At 41.6% G+C, this 22,179-nt stretch overlaps 1 protein-coding gene across 2 annotated transcripts; it reads right to left on the bottom strand.

Moving 5' to 3' along the window:
* Positions 1-1,604: 1,604 nt before the first annotated feature.
* pkp3a (plakophilin 3a) lies at positions 1,605-20,354 on the bottom strand. 2 transcript variants are annotated; one of them, XM_051951525.1, is made up of 14 exons: positions 20,254-20,354; positions 17,135-17,312; positions 12,183-12,274; positions 10,907-11,661; positions 9,036-9,159; positions 7,587-7,791; positions 6,599-6,803; positions 6,011-6,128; positions 5,756-5,920; positions 5,475-5,651; positions 5,231-5,384; positions 4,391-4,586; positions 4,175-4,262; positions 1,605-2,784 (listed from the first exon to the last, which is right to left on the bottom strand). In XM_051951525.1, exons 1-14 carry the CDS (start codon positions 20,254-20,256, stop codon positions 2,743-2,745), a joined length of 2,502 nt encoding a protein of 833 aa, XP_051807485.1. In that variant the 5' UTR covers positions 20,257-20,354; the 3' UTR covers positions 1,605-2,742. The 2 variants fall into 2 exon arrangements, with proteins under 2 accessions (XP_051807485.1, XP_022048566.2); XM_022192874.2 differs by lacking the exon at positions 20,254-20,354 and having other exon boundaries at positions 17,135-17,442.
* Between the last annotated feature and the right edge of the window lie 1,825 nt (positions 20,355-22,179).

Raw genomic sequence — 22,179 nt, 5'->3', positions numbered from 1 at the left:
GGTTAAACAGACAACTTATAAACTTATAAATAGGAGGAATACATAGTGGTCGGGTTCAAATCAAGCTCATGGCCCTTTGCTGAAGGTCCTTAAAAATAAATTTAAGGAAATATTTAAAGTTTAAGTTTATTTTTATAAAATGGCCCAAGAGCAAAGAAAATTGAATGTACTTTTACTTTTGTGGAAAAGCATCATTTTTATTTCATTTTTTCATGTTTTTTTAATGGGTTTTTTCCAAAAGAAATTGGAATTCTACACGAGAGCTTTAATTATTCTTCATCTACTTCCTGAAAAGTTTGGTCAAGAAAAAAGACAAAAACTAATATTTTCAGCTCAACTAAAGACAGACTTTGTGATTTTCTGCTCACATGTTGTGTTGTTGTAAACTTTCAAATAAATACCTGTCTAACCCCGTGGAAACCAACGTGTGTCCTGTTTTTGTGTCACTCCTTGGCGACCCTAGACAGCCAGTCGTAATGTTTTTTGAGCAACACACCATACTATGACGTTTTTACAGTGAAGGTTCTACTATGGAACCAGTTTGACATGTTCAGGCGTTCTTTGTGTGAAAACTCAGAGATTTCAGGGATCAGGGTCCATGTATGTCGCCGTCATTCTATTTTCGATTTGGGGTCAAAACACCAAAAACGGATAACGGCCGTAACTGATTTAATGAGCCATTCACAGTTTCACTGTACCGGCTGTGTGTACTTAGACTTGCATGGCTATATCTTTGAGACAAGCATATGCTACTGGCAGGATCAACCAGGTAGCCCAGACGGGCCATTTTTGGTGTTTTGACCCCAAATCGAAAATAGAATGACGGCGACGTACACGGACCCTCCTCCATAGGACCTGTCAATTATTCCAGACCAGACTGTAAATCAAGTAGCCCCGCCTCCTGGCTTCGCAAAACTTTCACGCTCTATAAAAAAAAAAAAAAAAAAAAAAATCAATATTGATTTATTTTAAGATCGGCCACATGATCTCTCATTATGACCATGAAAACTAACGGGGAAAAAAAAATTATACAGCCTATGCACCGTACTCTGTTTGGCTCCACACTTGCTAATGACCACTTCCGGTCTCAACATATTTTAGAAAAACACTCTGAATTACAAGACTTTGCAGAACAGTGCGCTATTGTAGACTGAACATGCAAGGCTAGAATTACATGATTTTAATAGTAATAGGTCGTGATCTAAAGTGGACCGGTCTGAGGCATGAAAGTCCAGGGCTGACTGAAGATATCTCGTTTTTTTACTGTACAGGTGGAAGCTTTGTGTATGAGGAAAATCGACCACATTGCAGTTACACAATATATATATATATATATAAATATATATATATATATAAATATATTTTTAAAACTGGGCTGTTTGTCTGTGAAGGAGCTGCTTATCTGTGTCTTCATGCAGCAATGATTACCTGATGTGAAGTCGGAGCCTAAAGAAGGGTGCAGCAGGGAAGGTCTGGTATTGTTCTTGTCTGAGCAGGAGCAAATATGTAAACAGGGAGTGGTCGACATTTCACCACATTAGTGTCAGTATGTTACAACAGAAAATGCTGCAGCACACACATACACACAAGAAACAAAATGACAATTCATTTCCAAATGTGTCTCTTTATTAGCTGTAAAATATCCACATTATACATTTGCCTGTATACAACATAACGGCAAAAAACAAAAACAACTGCCAGTGTTTTTAATTACCCACACACAAACACAAGGTCAACGTTAGCGCTACATGGCAGTAATTGTTACAACTCCAAGCATAAATCTGTATTTTTTTTTAAGAAGTCTTACTAGATTTCTGCTTTTTACTGGGGTTCAATTCTAAAAAATGTTCAACTTAGCAATTTACCATTCATAAGCACATAAAAAAGACCTCAAATACTAAAATTCTTTTCAAAATTTGCTCTACAACAAAGTTAGAACAGCATTGTTTCACCCCTGTGTTTCATACACGCAATTTATCAAACCAAGCGATTACAAATGACAGCGTTAGACATGGCAAGATTGAGATTTTGCAACTTTAAAGCAAGAGTAAATATAAAAGTGGCTGTATCACAATCCCCTAAACAAATTTATTTACATCCAAATTACTATAAATCTCTGGTTTACATTCAAACGTAACCTTATAATTCTGACTCTTATAAACAGATATAATCTATCTGAAAACTACAAAAACAAAGCGCTGCAGTATACAAAACATTTTATCTGATTTTTTTGTGTAAAAGAAAAAAGCAATATTTACAAAAATATCATGTTAGTACCACGTGTGTTGCATTCAACCGAGAAATGACAGAAGATAAGGCACAAGACTACACCATATTGTCCATCAACAGTGTTAAAAACTGTTTCGACAGTTGTGTCGTGGAAATACATGCTGCTCTGACAGAAAAGAAATCCCTGATTACACACTAAACATGCATACAGTGTTCAAACAAAGAGAGGAAATGGTTAAGGTGCACACGTTTGATCAGAGTCCATTAATCGTCCTGGATCCACAAATCTTGCACTGTACTGATGTCCATCGAGTTTTAAAAAATACAAGAAATCCTTTTTCCGTTAAGGTAGATCGTCCATCCAACACGTGTTCATGTTCTTATCAAAGTATGGTAGATAAAGACTGAGCTGATGTTATCTCTGAGTAGTAAAAAGACTTCTCCCAGATTGCTGGTCGAGTTCAGGACTGTTCACTGTTGTAACAGTGAACCTGCACAACATTGCCTTTGTTCTTAGAGTGTATTGTCTATAAAATCCTCTTTCGAAAACCCTTTCTGTAACACAAAAGCACAAACAGGACAAAGTTATAACATTGTACAGACATGGAACAGAGAAATGTTTGATTTATTTTTATTAGTCATTAGATATTAACTAAACTGTTTCCAAAAGCTCCCCCAGGTTGTTGAAATTCAACCTGGAGCCCACAACAGAAAGCGAGCCATTCACTGAGTTACACAATACATAGTTGGAAAAGAAAAATCAATCTTTGGTCATTTACGTATTATGCAATACAGACGGCACCACACTCTGTTGCTGGACAAACACTGGTGCATGTTTTGTTCTGTTTGCACTTGTTCTTTAGGAAACAAGGTGAACACCACACCTTTGGGAGTGGCAAGCTGCGATACGCACAAGGCAGTAAAGCTGCTCAGTCCTGCCCAAAACCTGGACTTGCTTGACTGGGTGTCTGTGTGCGTGAACAGTATAAGATATGAGTTTTGAACCTGTGCCAGCAAACTGACGGGGGAAATGTAGAGACAAGCTCTCTCACACAGACATACACACTGTATCTGCCACTCTCACTTTTTTTTATTTACACATTGACTCACACAGATGTGAGAATGAGGGTGTGGTGCCGTGATAGGTAAGTTTTTCAGCTGAACTTTGACTTCTGTGTGACAGATGTCGTACTTAGAGTGTAAGATGAGACTCTCCAATAAGATATTTTTGAAGTGTCTGAAGCAAAGGTGCAATCATTTCAAGTTAATATGGGCAGGTGTGGTTTTTTTCTTCGTTTAAATGGGAAAACAATATATAAAGAATGAGAGAAACGAAGCTGAATGATGACCGACAAAAGTTCCGAAGCTTCAATCAAAGAAAATTACGGGCTGTCATTTTCTAAGAAGAATGTGTCTGAGTGAGAATATTTTCAAGTCTTTCCTAAAATCTCATCTCTGTAAATAAAAATTACATATTTATAGTGTTTTTTCATATAATCCTTCTCTGTCTTAAAATAGCTTTGATGCAGCTCTACACTTCTCTCTCTCTACTCACTGCATCTCAAGCACACTGGCTCAGCTCTGCCTCTGTTCAAACACTGTAAAGATACTCTACACTGCAGAAAGACAAGTTGTGCTACAGGAGTAACTCAGCCGTACATGTTGGGACCTGAAATTGGCTTCCCAGAAGAATAATGATATGAAAAGTCCCACCCTGCAAGCTGATGGGAAAGGTTCCTTCAATTCGTCACACAGAAAAGGATGAAAGATGTGGGGTTTCTTTTTGCCTCCAGACACTTTTTAAAATAACGTTTTAAAGTATTTAAACTGGATACTGTGTGTCTTTAATGTTAAATAAGTCAGTGAGTGTTTGATATATTGGTCATTTCTGGCCATATTATCATCGGTAATGCAGAGTTGGAGGGTTATTTCTTCAGTCTCTTACCTCTCTGTATTGTTTGTGCAGTTTCTTGTAGTGAAACATGTTGGTGAGAACTGTCGCTGCTGCTTTGGCTGCTTTCAACTTTCCAGGACTAAAATAAACAAAAAAACACATGATACAAATGACTCTGCATGTGATGTTTTGTGTAACATTTAACATTAAATGTCTGACAAACGTATCAGAGCACATTTAACTAGTACAGTGTCAGCTGTTACAGACCTGTGGTCATGCGAGTTCTTGATGGCCATCAGTTTGGGGAGGCCATTGAAGAAGCTGATGTCTCTGGCAGCCAGAGAGCTGCTGGTCACCAGGTTATTGAGAATACCACAGATGTTGACCACCACCTCGCTGGAGGGCTCCTTCTGGTGTCCGTCATCAGGCAACTTTTCCACCAGTTGGTTCACCGTCTTTGTGGCTAAATAAAAACAGTAAGTATTAATGATGTGTTTCAGGGCCGTGATTATCTGTTTTCACAATCAGATCATTCTTGTTGGTAATAGGACGCCACACAAACACAAAGTCCCATTTCACGAGAAGATTTCTGTTATTGTTCTCTCATGGGTACCAAGAGGACAGAGCTAGTCTAACCTAAAGAGGTAATTATCTAATTAGCTGAGTGTTGCATTCATGCTACTAATAATTATATAATTGAATGACCTCATTCAGGAGCACTCATGACTTTACTATGTGAACTGGATGGAGATGACTTGGCTTGCAAACTGGCACTACATAAATAAATAAAACTGAATTGAATTGAAGAATCATTTTTATCTGCAGTGTTCCACTTCGTATTTCATCTGACATCCCACAGTATAAATATAACCGAATGGAATTTGGGCAAACTGCTATATATTGTTATGGGTAAAACTGGCCTCCATATAAAAGAAAGTGAAAGAATTAAACCCGGTGCAATCAGGCAAATCACTTTCCTCGGAAGGGTGTCATGTCATTACCAACAAATTTTATACAAAAAAAAGGTTACAGGCATTCTAAAATAACTTATCAACTAATGTATTATATTATTTACACATAACAGAAGGGAAAGCACAGAAGACTGACCCATGTTGTCTTTGTTGCTGGTGTGGCGGGACAGATTTCGGAGGAAGCCCGTGAGAGAGCGCAGCTCGAGATCATTTTTGGTCGATAGGAGATCGAGCACCACCGGCAGCATCCGTTCCTGTTCCAGAGCCACCGAGCTCAGCGCTGAAGCCCACTGCAGGAGAACGAAAGAGACGCACAACTCAAAAAAGAGACAAACTAAGATGATCGCATTGGAATGAGGCCTGATGAACGAGACGCTTACCCTCTTGTCTCCAGCTGTGATGTTCTGCAGAGCTCCAGCTGCCGCCTCGCGGGTGACGTGTTTAGTCTCACACGTCTGCAGCACTCGGTTGTACACTGACACGATCTGAGGGTGCCACAGCCACTCCATGTCCTTTGGCTGCCGTGAGACCTCGGAGAAAGTGAAGTTGGTCTGGCTCTGTTTTAGTCAGTCAAAGGAAGATAAGTTAGACGGGTTAAATGGACATTGTGGTCAATGCACGCACAGTAGTGGTCGGTATGGTTTATGTGACGTGTGCGTACTTTTTTAGCATTTTTGCTCCGAGACGGGAAGCAGCCCACGGTTTCCCCCATCTTTGTGGCATCGGCTCTGCTGTTTCCTTCCAGGCGCAATGCAACAGATGGAGGAAGTTCATTGTATAGCTGGTAGGAAAGGTTCCTCAGGACACACATTGCATTCTCCACCCCCTAAGGCACACGTGCATACAGATGAATACAAAAACAGAACAAGATTTGAATTGAACAGAAAGAGCGTCTTAAACTGAGTCCTGATCTCACCTTGTCTTCTGTCTTGTTCTTTTCGAGGCAGGCCCTGATATAGTCCACCAAGGAGCTCACCAGCCCCTTTCTTTCTCTCATTATGTGACGGGTCTTTTCGTTCACTGAGCTCAGATTCCTGGACACACACAGAGCGAGCGAGAAGTCAGAAAGCTACTTCAGGTCAAACTGAAGCATGTCTTTAATTTGTCCAGATGGTGCACACAGAGATCATTCCCAGTCCTGGTTCTGTCCTGCAGCCATAAACCCTTAAAACTCGAAAAATGTCACACATCAACAATGTTCTCCAAATGTTAATTAATTTGAGATAAAAGCCATTCCACAGTGCATAAAAAGAGAGTAGAACAAAGGCAACTGGAGGCAGGGAATGATGCAGGGTTTTTTTTGCAATCAGCAGCAAAAAGAAATGGGTGTGGTAAAACTTCCTGTATCTGTCAGCTGACATGTAAGTTTGAGTGTACTGGAGGAACATGCAAATGCTGTCATGGGAAAGAAATTTGAGGCTCCGCTGAACCAGAAAAGAAATGTGTTTTACTCATGGAGCCATGTTGCAATCACAGAGATAAGACATGGATAAGAGAAGCGTACCTGAGGCATCCTGTGGTGTTACAGAAGATTTCTGCCTGAGAGTGGGACTGTGAGTTATTCTTGGACTCTTCGTCGACAGTCTTCTCCGCATCCTCTATCTCTTTGGCGGACAGGGGGATGAGGATCTTATCTGTAAGCTCAGGAAGTGCCTCCCTGGCCAGTTTCTCCTTCAGGTTGTCTTTGGATGAAAGATTCCACAGGATACCTGCACAAATACACAGCAGCAAAACTGACTGTAGCTTCTTTGTTTCATCTCTTAAACTTGATGTCGGGACTTTTGGACATTTTCACTAATGGTTTTGATGCTTAAAAGGTATTAATTAGGTTTTCTAACTTTCAATAGGAGATCAAACAAGCATATATCTCATAATGAACTGTGCATTTTAGGATTATATTGTCCTGCGTGAGTTAAAAAAAAAAGCTTGCAAAAAACTTGCACATGTAAATCCCTTTCAAAACCTGAGACCTCCATGTCACATTTTGGCAGACTACCCAGATAAAAGGTGAACAGGCACAGCTCACAGTTAATTTATCACTTTCCTAAAGCTTCTTACTGAACACATGACACAGGCATTAGTCTTTTAGAATGGAGATAAATCAATGTGTAACAGCTCAAAGGAAAAAGTGACAAGGTCTTCTCTCATAAAAGGGAGGGGCAGATATACTGCTGGTCGACAGGCCCAGACAACTCCTACGCATTTACTGATACCCCTGTACACACATGGACATATAGACACAACATCAGCTCCGCCTCCTAGTTTCTAGGCCACACTGCATTCCTTGCAAATTTCCACCATCCTCTTGTCAGCTTGAATAATATCCATTTCAAAGGCTCGAGGAATTTTAAGGGAAGCCGGGAAGATCCCGTTACATCAAAATAAAACCAATCTGCAGTCATTTCTGCTTGTGGTAGAACTCCAAAACAGGAGATCTGCTCTACTTGTTTGGTCATGATTTTCATTTTACTGGTTCACTGGAATTTTCCTACCTGTGATGTTTTTGTGGAGCTCATCATCTGGCTCGCTGAGCGCCTTAACCAGCTCTGAGATGCCGCCCTCATCGATCAGGGCTGTCTTGTTCTCCATGTTCTCATAGATGAGGTTGCGCGTGGCGCCAGTGACGTAACGCCGCACCTCCTGGTTGTCGCTGTTGAACAGCTTCACCAGTTCACCAATGCCATGCAGGCGACGCACCTAAGGAAAAAAACATATGCATATTCTGTAACTGTTCTGGTTTATTATGGAGTTTTTGTTGGTGCAGCCTATCCAATTATCTCTGGTTGGAGGTTTATATGCCTCCACTAGGACCAAATTCATGCATATGGTCATTAAATGAGTAATTTAACATTTTGGGTACGACTGTACCTTCACTTGCTTTGATTTAGATGAGAAGATAAAATATCCCTCTCATTGTTAAATATGTCCGGGATGAATTTGTCACCTTCAGGTGGAGCCATGTTACCAGCCTCCCCCTGTTTCTGGTCTTTATGCTAAGCTAAGCTAGCTGGCTGCAGCTTCATATTTATTAAACGAACATGAAAGTGGTATCAGTCGTTTCATCTAACATTCATAAAGAAAAAAAGATAAAATAAATTAATTGAGGTGACCAGTTAGCTAACCTGGTGGGGGTGCATACTACATGGGTGCAAATATTGGCTTTTATGAGGCTAATTCCCAGCTAATTCAAAAATAATCAAAGAGATCGAGTGTGGCTGGAACGGAGGCGGGTTATACAAATGTCTCTGGGCCATTTCCTGTCCTGTGATGACACCCAGATGTTACTCAAACCAGCCACATCCTTAATTATGCAAAACATTAAGCCTTAATACAATCTGAACAGGTGTTACATAAAAATTCACCACCCAAATTGTTGCCACAAGCAAAAAAAGAAAAAAAAATCATAGAAAACAAAACTGCTTTTACATAAAGCTGTAAACATCTTTATCTCTGCTGTAAAGTTGGGCATTTTAACACAGGGGTTCATGGGGACGGACTTGGTTTTGGACCCAGCCTCATGTGGCCATTCAAGGAACTGCAGTTTTTGCCAATTAGTAAAACAAAAACTCATTAAATGACTCATAAGAGACTCTATTCTTAGAGCTGACAATAATCAACGGGTTAAAAGCACTTAGACAAACATTTGCAATACTGTTTCTCACATCAAGTTACATGCTGCAAATTATGTCTATCTTTCAACACCCAAACAGTGCAGAGTCCAGATTCAGCGATGATAAAAGTTGCGTAACACGGCAAACAACTGGAACAGAACAGAGGCAAAGTTGGAGCCAATTTAGTGTCACCAGAAGTGGAGAAACATCCATCAACGGACGCCTCCACTTTGGAGAAAACTATTTTAATGACCGACTCTCTAAATTAGGGGCCACAGAGAGCAAAGAACCAGAGGAATTCTAACCACAAGTTTAATCTGTGCAAAATACCTCCTCTTTGGAGTCGCTGTCATTGTAGCACTGATGCTGAATGTACGCAGCACCCAGGACCTGCAGCTCAGGGTCGGGCTCTCTCAGGTTTTGCACCGCTGTGGGCATGTCCAAGGAGTTGATCCTGTGTAAGGAGCAAATGAACAAATTGAGCCAAAGAATCTAAAACATTTATTTATCCTGTCCGTTATGTTTGGTAGCATAAAAATATGTCTATTTGGATGACGGAATGAACAACAACACAGCAGCCACAGCAGTCATGATCACAGATGATTTGTTGCTTATGTGCAAAATTCAGCTTGTTGACTTTCTTCCAAATCACACAGTGTTCAGCAGATCCGCTCGCCTAACCACATGCTGTGGGATGTGTGAAATGCGAGGCCTGAAACTGAGCTGCCCCACCCTAAACCAGTCCTGCCACTATGGAGTCACCTCCCAATCCACAGCTTAGGAAATAGGCTGCTCACATCGCACACCCCTCTCAAGAAAACCTCCTGACTCATGAAAGTTGGGACACTATCGCAATGGTTTATCACCGTCACTAAAATGTCAGTGACGTTCAAGAAAAAAAATATCAAACTGAGTCACAGGAGTGGTTACAGTACACTGCTACTGTTACTGCATATGTAAACTAGTGAAGGACTGAGTATTGTTTCTCTTCTTATCAACAAATAGCACAAAAAAAACACCCAAACGATTCATTAGTCCGTCTTTTAAAATCGTCCGAGTTCTCCTTTTTGTCTGCAGGTCCCAGCCCCAAATCCATCTGCTCCTACTGAAAAACAGCTAAATCTTTTCCTAAAGCAGCTGGGCACTGTCATTTTTAGCAAATACCGGTCAAACACAGGATTTGTAGCAGACTATTTTCAGCTGTGGATTAATCCATATTTGGTATTCTAGTGAGGATTTGCAGCGGTGGAACAGTACAGCGTCCATGTTGATCATGACGCCACTGATGCGTCTTTAGTAGTTTTAAGACATTTGAGGCGCATAGGGGTTTGACTACTCTGACAATACTTGTTAGTAAGATTATTCAGTGTTGTTTTCATGTCCAGGGATCTGTTGACAATAAAAACAGTAAAGAGTAACCTGGCAATAGCCAGATTAATAGTTGTGTAGTACTTGATAGTACTCCACAATATCAATCTGGGACCGCTCCATGTAAATCCGTTTGGAGGAAAGAGGCACGGATTGGACAATGCAACAGTATGTCCCGCCTCTGACAGGTTTGTTTTTAGCCAATCGCGGGATCTTCACAACGAGCGGAGCCAATTGGTAGATTAAACTCTTACCAAAACCCATAGGTAAAAAAGCACAAACATCTTTACCATCCAGAAATGCGTAAAGCGCTTCTCGTTGTTCTTCCTTCAAAGAAGCGACAGGAGATTCAGCTAAAACTGACTTAATAGCAGCATCTACACGATCGTTGTCCTCCGTTGCCGTGTTTGTTTTGATCTACTAGTGCTTGGTGTCGTCTTCACACCCGGACATCCCGCCCCACACACGAATACTGCTGCGTGATTGGCCCGTGCCAACTCGGCTCTGTACGAACAGTGAATGCGGGAGCGGAGCAAGATGGTTTCTTGAGAGATTTGTGAACTCACAAATATTGCGAGAAATCAACTTGCTGGCAAGGTTAAGTAAAGAGTTTAACCAGACTAATCTTCTCAGTTAACATCAACGTGTACTCAGGTTGGCTGCTGAGGGTGATGAAGTCAAACCAGTCAAATGTGAACACAGGCATTTTTACAGACACTGATTTGCATGCAGCATTAAACAATGAAGTTCTGTCAGTCCTGTATGAAAACAACCAATAGAAGGAAACACTACCTTTGTCAGTGTGAGCAGAAATAAATCAGAGAACTTCTCACCCGCTAAGGTTGCCCATGCTGGCTCCCATCTCCATCTGTCCATCAAAGATGTCCATGCCCCTGCCCACACTGTGCATGCTTTTGATGGACATAGCACGGGACAGGGTGCCCGGGCGCTGCATCAATAGGTTCCCCTGGGAACCGGAGGACACAATGAAACCTCCTTGTCCTCCTCCTCCTCCATAGGTGCTGCCACTGGAGGACATCGCCGGCTGCTGCATGGTCCCAGACATGGAGCCCATGCTCATCCGGTTTCGGTTTGTAATCCTGCTGATGGTGCGGTGGGCTGGGCCTTTGAAGGACTGCTGCTGGATGATCTCTGCCCCTCCCATTGACATGCCTCCGCCACGGGAAAGAGTGCCACTAAGAGATCGGCGCATGGGTGACTGAAAGGTCATGGTGCTTCCTTGCCTCACCTGGCCTGTGTAGCCGTTAACGGCGCTGTGAGCGTACTGGTGGCTGAAGCCGGCGTCCCGGTCGGAGACCATACTGGCAGCATCGCTGCCATCGAGCATCCAGGGATTCACCTGCGCTGTCTGCTGTCGCATTGATTGCACAGAGAAGGTTTCTGGTTCCATTTGGGTCTGCGCTCTCATGCTCCCTTGGTAGTTGCCCATGCGTATGTCTTCTTGATAATAACCGCCGCCGCTGCCACCACCTGCCATTCCACCCACCATGCTCATTCTGGGGTACTGGGACAGCTCTGCACCAGCAGATCGGGCGCTGAAGCCTGTTCTCTGGGATACACGTGGACCCTGACAATAAATAGAGGAGGAACCATTACGGTCAAATGCGCAAGCAAAGTTACTCAATATGTTCTAGGGAACTGTATGTGGGGGTGTATTTGTTGTGAATCACTGCATAGTTTCTAAATTTGCTCTGAGGAATGTTAGTATGGAAAGAGAGGTCATGTCCTCAGTACTTTTTGTCACAGTAATGTCATTAGTCATTAAACTGAGAGCATTTAAAAGTCTAAAATGTGTTTTCAGGTCTCTCACAGCTCAAACATGAGTGGCACACAGCCAAGGTCTTTCTACTGAATCACTAAAATAGAGGAATCTAGAGGGTGGACTTGAAAACTCAGAGCTGATCTCATCACAGCCTACTGTGAAATACCACACATGCTGTGCTCTACGTGACCCACCGGCAGAGAGTCAGCGGTCAGAGGTTTTATTTAGAACATCCACTTAAAATACAGATTAGATGACCAGTGTAATAATGACCATGATCTGTATGAATACATGCTGAAATAATGAAAAAATACTGCTGTACTCACCATTGTTTTGGAGCCATTGTACATAAAGGCGGATTTAGCAGTGAAATTTGGAGTGAAGGTGTTGTATTTTACTGTTGATGAACTGCCATAGTCTGAAATAAATAAAGAAAACAATATTTAATCAATCAAATGTCAGTAAGAAACATGCTGACTACATAAAATATCACATGTATACAAGATAAAACTGTAAAATGCTTTACTAAAAGACTTAAATGTTGAATGCGTTCATTCTGTAAGCACTGGCCACACTGTCCAATGCAGTCAAGGGAAGAAAATTAAAACCTCTTTGCAAAAAGTCTCATTGTGTTTGAATTCTTGTGGAGTCAGAAGTGTTGGGACAGTTGACCAAGATGACGCCTTCAGATGTGGTTTTGTCCACAACCCAAAGATATTCAGTTTACTGTCACAGAGAAGGAATGAAACTAAAAGATATTCACAAGAATGAAGCTGGAATCAGAGTTTTACTTTAAAAGACTATTCAAAACTATTAATCAGTTATTAAAATTGTTCAATATGTTAATTTATTAGTTGACAATTAATCAATTATTCAACTATCATTGCAACTCTAACGCACAAAGGTGCAAATTTATTACTCCATCAAGGAACACGGCGCATTAGTTTGTCTGTGCACAACATTACTCAAAAATGGACAAATGGATTTGGATGAAATTTTCAGGGAAGGTCAGAAATGACAAAAGGACCAACTGATTATATTTTGGCAGCGATGCAGCTTACAGTCTGGATCCAGGCATTTGTTAAACATTTCTGTACCACTGCAAGATAGCGGCATGGCGTCACTGTAACTATGACAACAAGTGAACGCTACATCACATGATTGCGATCCTACTACAAAGCCACCGCTGCAGACTTATAGGGACTTATCTGTCGGAAATCATAAAACGACTGAGCAGCCTTGGTGGCGTACTGCGCTCTCTGAGTGCTTTTCTTGTTTTTTATGTAACATTTTCAAACAAAACTGCAAACTTTAGCCTGATAGGCTTTATCTGCCTGCTGATCCTCATTCTGGGAGACGCTGATACTTACTGAAACTGATGATTATGCGGATGCCACCATGCATCTCCATTAAATGTTACTAAATATTTTCACTTTCACATTTCTTGGAAGAAGGGAGTCAGTTTGAAAGCAGCTTGACTCTGATGCTGATGACTGTGTTCCTGCTTTACTGAGAGGCCAAATGTCGGTGGAAAAAAGAAAAATACCTTTTCCTTGATTTTCTGAGGTCACACTGACTACCAGCAGCAACAAATGTTTTTACCTTTTCAAAACTTCCTTTATTAATGTCTACTTGATTTCCCGTAGAAGTAAAACAATGGATAGACGGTGGACAACCGGATATTCTTGATTAATAGAATAACTTAAAGTCTTTTTTACATGTTAATGGTGGCTGAACACTGGGCTCTGCTTCATACATAAATAAAACAGCATCAACTCAGCCCTGAACGCTGGCGGAGTAACAATACAATCACAGACACAATGAAAATTTGACACCCTTTGCTTTCACAGTCTCATTAAAACATAATCAACACATTTAAACAGTTAACAAATTATTACTTAGATGAGTCAATGTAAATATCTAACATGGAAAAAAGGGAAATGAAATCATCAAGAACATTTCTCGTGTGTGAAGGTAGATTTAATCACAGCATGACAAAATAAGGCGTCATGCTTCTTTCATTTATAACAATGATTTGCATGAACAGCATTGCCGTTTGAAAAGCAGGTGTCCTGTTGCACTGAAGACTGGATGTTTGATTACAAGCAGAGTCTGAAACAGCAGAACCAGACCGGTGAGGAGGCCTGATGTCTCCGGTTACCGTCACTCGGAGAACATTTCACATCTGACACACAAAGACTTTGGGTTGTTTCTCTCGGCACTGAGAGCGTGTGAATGTTTCAGTCCCGTTCTAGATTAGAGTGACCTGACAGGCGAGTGGCGAGCGTGATAGCAAATGTGCACCAAAATGTTCACTATGTGGGGTGCTTGCAAAACAGTTCGTTGACCTAAATATCTGCATCAACAGAAGGAATATATCAGTGAGAAAAGCATGTTAATTATACTGTATCTACTGTGGCTGTAATTATGTCTGCGACATTTCTTATCATGTGCCAGAAAATTAGGAGATAATGTTGCACCCTGTTATTTACTTAACTGCTGTTTCTGAGGTTTATTGGAGGGTCACTGGTTTCACAGGAATTTCAGAATGCATGTTGACCTCCTGATGGCTGTAGATGGAAATACATTAACGCTCTGAAACTTTTCTTGGCGTTGACATCTTCAACATTTTTCCAAGTGACCACAGGTGTTAGTAATATTGGTAAAAGATGGTGGACCTACATACTACAGATTTTTTAGTATTTACTTCTATACTTGTCTCATATCTGCTCTGCGTATACACAGCCTGCAGTTCAAATGAAAGTCCCTGGATTTCAGTCACATGACTGCTGATGATAACTGAGCCACTAATTTCTTCACAGTTGTGCCCAGAAGTGCAGATTTTTTTGTTTTTAACACAATATTGTTAGAACAAATGACTTGTTTGTGAGAAATTGTTGACTAAAGGTATGAAGAATAAAGTGAAGTTGACAAAAAACAAACATTGTTTTCTATTAAATAGTCATGCAATGTGTGATTCTTTAAAATGAAGAACATCCCTTTTAGAAGGTTAAATAGTTACTTTGTCAACATCCATGTGGTGCCAAAGTAAAGTCAGGAAGCCACTAAAAACAGGAGGACTTATCCTCTGGGGAAAATGAATCGCAGCTCAAGCCAGTCACCAATGTTAAATATCTGATTTAAAACCTGCCCAGCCTCGAGGGAACCCAAACACTTAATGATGTCAGACTGCAACTACAGGTGCCAAGTAAAATAACAAAATAATCAGAGGAGACATTTCTAAGAAAAAAGAAAAACAAAGACAAGCCTATGTGTGTGTTTGTGTGTGTGTGTGTGTGTGTGTGTGTGTGTGTGTGTGTGTGTGTGTGTGTGTGTGTGTGTGTGTGTGTGTGTGTGTGTGTATGAATCTGCTGTACATGTGCGTTCATGTTGTATTTTGCACTTCCCGTGTGCTCAGAGGGGAGGTCTGAATTTGCTTCAAGCTTCACGACTGTTGAGCTCACAGACATCAAACCAGCTGGTATCGAGGAGGATGACTGACACGTCTTCTAGCCTGACCCCTGCCCAACCCAGCCAACGCCCAACACACCTGCCAGCATTTCCAACTCTCACACACACACACACACACACACACACACACACACACACACACACACACACACACACACACACACACACACGCCCTGAAAACTCTTTCAGCGAGGAAACTTTTTTCCCTCCTTCTGTTGTCTATTGAAAAGGTAACTTTGATCATGAAGCCAGGACTCACACAGCTCATAAATATTCTCCTTTTCCCGCTCAGACTTGTCCACCTATGAGTTCCGTTCAGTTATTGTCAGAAATGCACAGCTGCAGCAGCTTCTAGATGCAGAGGAGGAAACATTCCTCTCAGATTCCTCTGGGTGTTTTCCTCATGTGCGAACACTTATGCAGTCATATTGCAATTCTCTGAAGCCAGAAACCACCAAAACGGCAGCATTCCCTGTTGCTTTGCAAGAAAGTATTCTCTTGTGCAGGTTTTCAGAAGAAAACAGATACGAAGTCCCATTTTATGGTTATCTGAATTCCCCCGAGCACAGCCCAGGGCGAGGGATGGGCAGGGACACTAGACTATAGTGTTTGACAATTTAATGGTAGTAAACAGACATCTATTTAACAGACGTGTTGTACGTCCCTGTAAATTCCAGTGTTTAAAAATGGCACGTACACTGTGCTTGTTTAGGCAGGTATTGTTAGCGCCTCTGGGAAATGCTAAAACCAGGAGAGTGAGAAAAAAAAGACTTGTCTTCTTCTTCCTCTGCTACCACCTCACAACCCGGAATTTAGAGGTCACACAAACAGCGACCCGGCGTCGAGCAGCTCGGCCTGCTCCCCGCAGTTTGGCTGAGCACAGTGAATTATGGGACGTGAAGGAATGTCTTCACGCATCAAGCACCAACAAGCAGATGCACAAGCTCCAGCCACCAGGATTTCAGAAACAACAACAGAACGCAGCGGTGTGGCTCCACACTCATTCAGCTGGATCAAATGTGATGTAATAAATTCCCAACTCTCCAGGAAACCTTTCATTCCACCCATGGGTGTCTTACCACTGCTCACCGACTTTTGTCTGCCTTCCCACAGGGTTCAGTCAGACTAATTTTTGATAATGTGACGTCTTTAAGCAGACAACACGACAGCTGGTTCTCACAACACTGTCAGCTCAGGAGGTGTCTGTTGAACACTCCTCTCTTTAGGCTGACCTGAAACCTAATCCCACAGAGGGAGGCTTTCACCTCGGCCTGCTATCAGGGGAGGTCATGAAAGCAGTGCTTGTTTCTGCCTGTTACACATTAACTGTTTCTCATGACATAGTATAAGATTGTTGCCACTCCAGCTCAGCTCATGTCAGAGCAAAAGGCAAAATTCCTCCAATGAGCTGCAGAGACACAAGCCCTCAGGATTTCCGTGCAGAGGCAAGCAGGCTCACAAAGACCCCCACCCATTTGGGATGTCCTGTATCTGACGCCCAGAGCTGCAGACCCTCACTGACGTCAGGAAAAGTGACCCAATCTCTAAGAAATTTGGGGTTTTGTTCAAGCAAAGGCAAAAGAAACAACCCTAATATGAAACCCCCCTGTTAGATCAGTCAGTCTATTGTCACACAACAGCAGCAGCACCTGTGCCTGGACTCTATCTGTGTGAAGAGGTCTACTTAAAATTCCTCCACTCGCCCGCACTGAACCCAAAGCAGCTCTCTCCATTTCTCCATGGGAACATGCAAAGCAGAGCAGCCTGTAGCAAGTGGGAGTCAGCTGGGAAACTTGTTGATGTTTACCTGACATGGCGTACTGTGAGGCCGATCCATTCTGACGCGGAAGTGTGGACTTCTCGGCCATCCTCAGCTGGACCTGCTGCTGGACGCGCCGCGCTCTCGCCACCTCGTCCGACACGAAGCCTCCATTCCCGAGCTGGGTGTCCGACGGGAGGGCGTAGGTGGTGACCGAAGTGTTGGGCTGTAAAGCAGACAAAAACACGCTCTCTGAGGCCACAGCACTCATGGTGAGAAAAGTTTAGGGGGGACAGACCGGGGCAGTCCGTCCGCTGGATACTCGTCTGTCTGTCTGCGCTCTGCGTCGTGGCAACTCGACACTAGTGGAGGGAGAGAGACGCACCGAGAGAGCGAACAGAGCTGCACATCCGCAGGAGGTGGAGCCTCCCGGAGCCCAGACCGACTACCTGACTCACAGGTGAGGTATTCCCCCCCCTCATCTGATAAGGATCACACAGCGATCACAGCCCTGGCAGCTGTTGACAGACGACTCGCATCAACTTTCCGTAACTGCTAAACAGAAATTAAAAGTTTGGTCGAACTGGTTTGTAAAATGCTGGAAGTCAAATTCACTGGAAAAGAGATGAAATGGAACAAAACATTGGAAACAAGTATGTGTTTTTCTGTCCTCTCCCATAAGGCAGTAGAGGAAAAGTAAGTAAAAGTATTGACGCAGTAATGTAAAAATACTGCATTACAAGTGTAAGTTCTGCATTAAAGTCCTCCTTAAGTGCCATTATATTGCAGCAACATGTAGTTATGGTATTAAAGTAAAATTCCTGGTTTGCGCCATGTGATTGATGCATTATTCTACATGACATCATTGATTATTAATAGTGACGCATCAGTGTGTCATGTTAGTGTAGTAGCTGCTGCAGGTGGAGCCTCTTACAACTGCTGTTGGTTCAGTTTTATATACAGACAGAAGATAAATCTGAAGCCTGGTGAGAAGATTAAAGAGAAAAGAAAGAAGAAAAAGTTTGATCTTTGAGCTTTCAGATGTAGGACTTTTTCTGTCATCTCAGAGTGGAACAATGGAACAATGTTGGAACTGAAGCCCACTGAGACGTTTTATAGAATTAAAAAAAACATATATTTCTTGGATCTGTTCACAACTCATAGATGTGTGAAATGTAAACCGACTACACGCTTTTTGTAAGAAGACAAATATGATGGAAAACACATTTTTTAACAATGTGTTCTGCATTTTTAAGGCTTGTTACACTATCTTCTGTCTAAAGTCTTCATTTTAATAGTAACTAAATCTGTCTGGTAAGTGTGGTGAAGTAGAAAGCACAATGTTTCCCTCTGAAATGTCATGTAGGAGACTAAAGTAGCACAAAATGGAAACGTGTACTCCAAGCACAGTACCTCAGCCACCGTTCCTTTGCAAACCTGTATTTTATTTGAACAGTCGATTTGAAGAAAGTGTTCGACAGCAGCCAATAAATTTTGACCAACCACTTCATGTAAATATATTTGTAAATTGTTGGCCTTGCTAACACTCCAGACATTTCCATTTTATTCTGTACTTCTTAACACATCTGTATGACAATATGTTCTTTGTAGATTAAGAGTTTTCACCCACAAAGTGTGACCAGCGCAGTATTTAGCTCCAATAAAATACTCCTAAAAGGCTGGGGAATGCCTTAGCATCCTGTAGGAAGAACTCCAGAGTGTTGGTGGGCAGAAAGAAACGTCTGCTTGACCTCTTTTCACCTTTTACTTGAGTGACCCGAACCCAGATAAACCAAAGGAAATGGATGGATGGACTCTAATAAATAGCTGTAAAACACTAAATGGCTCCTTTATTCCTCATTATTCCTCATTTACTTTAAATGCATTTAGCTGACAACCCTTTTACTTAATTCCAATGTGTTACTTGAACTTCTGGTGGAGTTTTCTGGGGGATTTTTTGTATTGCTGTGCTGCTACTTTCACTTCAGTAAAGGATCTGAATAATGTTGGAGGAATTCCTCGTAAATTTATCTTTTCAGCTGAACCATTGCGTCATAGTCTGTGCTGTGCTTTCCAGAAACTCCTGCCTGAAATGTCATGTACAGGAGATATTTAAAGTATCATATCTCTCAGTCTTATTAGGAATCAGTGTTTCAGTGTAAATGCCTTTAAGTGAAAGCCTGTGGTTTGTGAGCAGAATGTAAGCACCAGATAATGTCAAAGATACTTTCTGCGCCACATGACAGGACAGAATTATGCTTTCTTTTTGTCTTCTTGTTAACCTTTTTTTGTAGGTTTGGTGACACATTGTAAGCAGACTTCCTGTGCTGTTTATGTTCCTGTTGTTTTTCTTATCTAATCATGCAGCCATAATGGTCTTTGCTCTCTCTCACTACGGCTTTGATCGCTGTGTTTTCACAAATTGGCATGATATTAAGTTCAATCTTGTAAACGACGCTAAGAATGAGCGCAGGACTGTTACAAGGTGTGGCACAGTCGCACTCTGTTATTAGGTTGGAGCCACACCTAAGTTTTATCTGGTTTGTTTTATTCGAGCTTAGCAACTATGAGTCATTGTATCCAACACAAAAGCGATGTACAGGGTTGGGAGGAGAGCGTGTTACCTGCCGCATGCCTACCTGTTTCAGTTAAATGTTGCAAAATCACAGAATAAGCACAACCAACATTTCCGTGTCACAGGACCAAGGTGCAAATAAATAAAATCTCCACTGAAATTGCTTTGTTTCCCAAGTTCCCGTCAGCCTTCCTTTGTTTAAATGCATTTGAAAAAAAAGTCTAAATGTTGTGAACTCAGCCAGTCATTTCCCTCGAGGATATGCGAAGATTTCATTTCCCCAAAGCAGATCAAAGTCAATAGGTTTACAGTGAAACGGATGCAGGGGCTCCATGGAAACGCAATCTCTTCCCTCCATTTATCAGCTGACAAATCATCATTCACTTATTTCCTCACACTGCTTCTAAATCTGTTCACTCTGACTTCGCCTTCATTGTAAGTGCGTGTTTGTCAGCAGAAATAATAAACAGCCTCACATACAGCAGATAAAAAAGCTCGGCGAGATGCAACAAGTGCTATAAAATTAATTCAAGTGATAATAATTTCACTTTATGATCCAAGCAGCAGCAGAGATGAACAGGTTTGGACTTACCATTACAACTGAAGCTGAAGTGACTGCGGATGTTCTCCTCTCGCTGATGCCACCTGTTCTGATGTGAACTTGTGGGAGTTAGAAAGTATTAAAAGTTACCGTCACCGCCCCGAAAATTATAATTCCTTTTCCTTGGTGAATGCACAACGTACACAAAACAAAGAGATGAGTCAAAGGAGAGTATGACACCACAGGGTGTGTTAAAGCAGAGAGGGGCGGACTGGGACGAACAGGGAGGATGCAGGTAGAAAGGTAGCAGAACATTTAGGTTTTTTTTAGCCGAGCTGCTTCTTTTTCTCCTCAGACTGTTTTCGTATTATGAATTCCTATAAAATAGTAGTTTGTTTTGGTTTGTGGCTCGATTTTTTGGAGGTTTTTTTGTAGGATGTTGCAACACCTCAGTGATGACTCATTCAGTCAGCGCAGTGGAGGATCAGAGAGTTCCCAGCAGACAGAGGAGGTAGTGAGTGACAGAAAGCAGCCTAAAGGTTGTTGACTCAGGGCAGTGTGTGTGTGTGTGTGTGTGTGTGTGTGTGTGTGTGTGTGTGTGTGTGTGTGTGCGCGCGCATGTGCGTCAGAGAAAGTGACTGTGCGAGAGAGACACCCTCGTTCTGCCTGCTGTCATGCATCACCACTAACCGTCCGTCTGTCTCGGCTAATCTCTGATGTGACGCCATGTGACCAAAAGTATGAGGACACCCAGGTATTACAAATGCACAAGAATGAAGAATAGAAGCAAAATTCATGTCATTATAGCCACATTATTTCCACTGTGTTTGTGTCTTTCTGTGACCTTTTGTAGAGGACCTAGAACCCCCAGCTGCTGCGTCTGGTTTAAAAACTGCACTTGACCTTTGGAAATGCCGTCTCGGGCTTTCAAAAGTTGTTATGAGTGGAGGTTTTTTTCACTGTTTTCTGACATTTACTGACCAAATACATAATTAATCAGCTAATCCTGAAAATAATTGGCATAGTTGAGTGGTTAAATAGTAGTTATTAGCGTAATATTGGACATTTACACACTTCCTGTTGTTTGTGTCTCAGTTTAAACACCCCGTTGTGTCCGTTTTCAGCAAATCTTTCGGTTTCAAGCCTAAAATACTGTAAAAATGGTTCATTTCACCGTGACTATTTTAACCTTGGGTTCTAAACAGGCTGTTTAATTCTGGAAACTAATGAGCTGAGGAATAACAGAACATTTTAATGTACACTTCCAAGTGCAAAACAACCACAAAACACAACAGAAATCACCTTTTAGCCTATAAAGCCTTTAAGATACAACAATCTATACTACATTTAATCCTCAGGTTTGATTTAAGTTGGTTTATGTCATTATTTAAAGAACTGTGTTTCAGATATCACCCCTAAACCAAGTATTCAAAAGTAACTGGATATACTGGGTAGCTGTGTTATTTTAAATGTTAGTTCACATTAAAAAGAGCTCGAATGTGGCTTAAAGTCTTTGAAAACTGGGAACTGCAATTCAGAACAAGGTGAAGTTTGCTCACTCACATGACATGAAGAGATGGATGTGTAAGTGAACAATTTATCAGAGATAAATCTAGTGCAGACATGAAAAGTAGAAAAAGGTTGCTGAAGTGTTCAGGACTGGAGGCAAACATGTTTCTTTTGTCAACAATCAAAGTAAAAATGCAGGACCAAAGCCAAAGAGCATTCTCTAGAACAATACAAACCGCCTGGTTAACCTCAAAAACAGAAAGATAGGTCACAGTGACAAAAAGGCATTTTGGCAAAGTGAAACAAAGTTCTCTCTGCTGAAAGATAAATCAGGCCCTTTTTCCAGATGCTACGGAGAGGAAAAGGAAAGGGAAAAGGGGAATCAGGTGATGATCCAAAATACCAATTAATCTGTCAAACATGGTGGTACATGCAGAGATGTACAGAAGGGAGACATTTAATCATTCA

This window comes from Acanthochromis polyacanthus, chromosome 8 (genome assembly GCF_021347895.1).
Source record: "Acanthochromis polyacanthus isolate Apoly-LR-REF ecotype Palm Island chromosome 8, KAUST_Apoly_ChrSc, whole genome shotgun sequence".
Taxonomy (NCBI): domain Eukaryota; kingdom Metazoa; phylum Chordata; class Actinopteri; family Pomacentridae; genus Acanthochromis; species Acanthochromis polyacanthus.
This window is presented reverse-complemented; position numbering and strand designations above follow the sequence as displayed.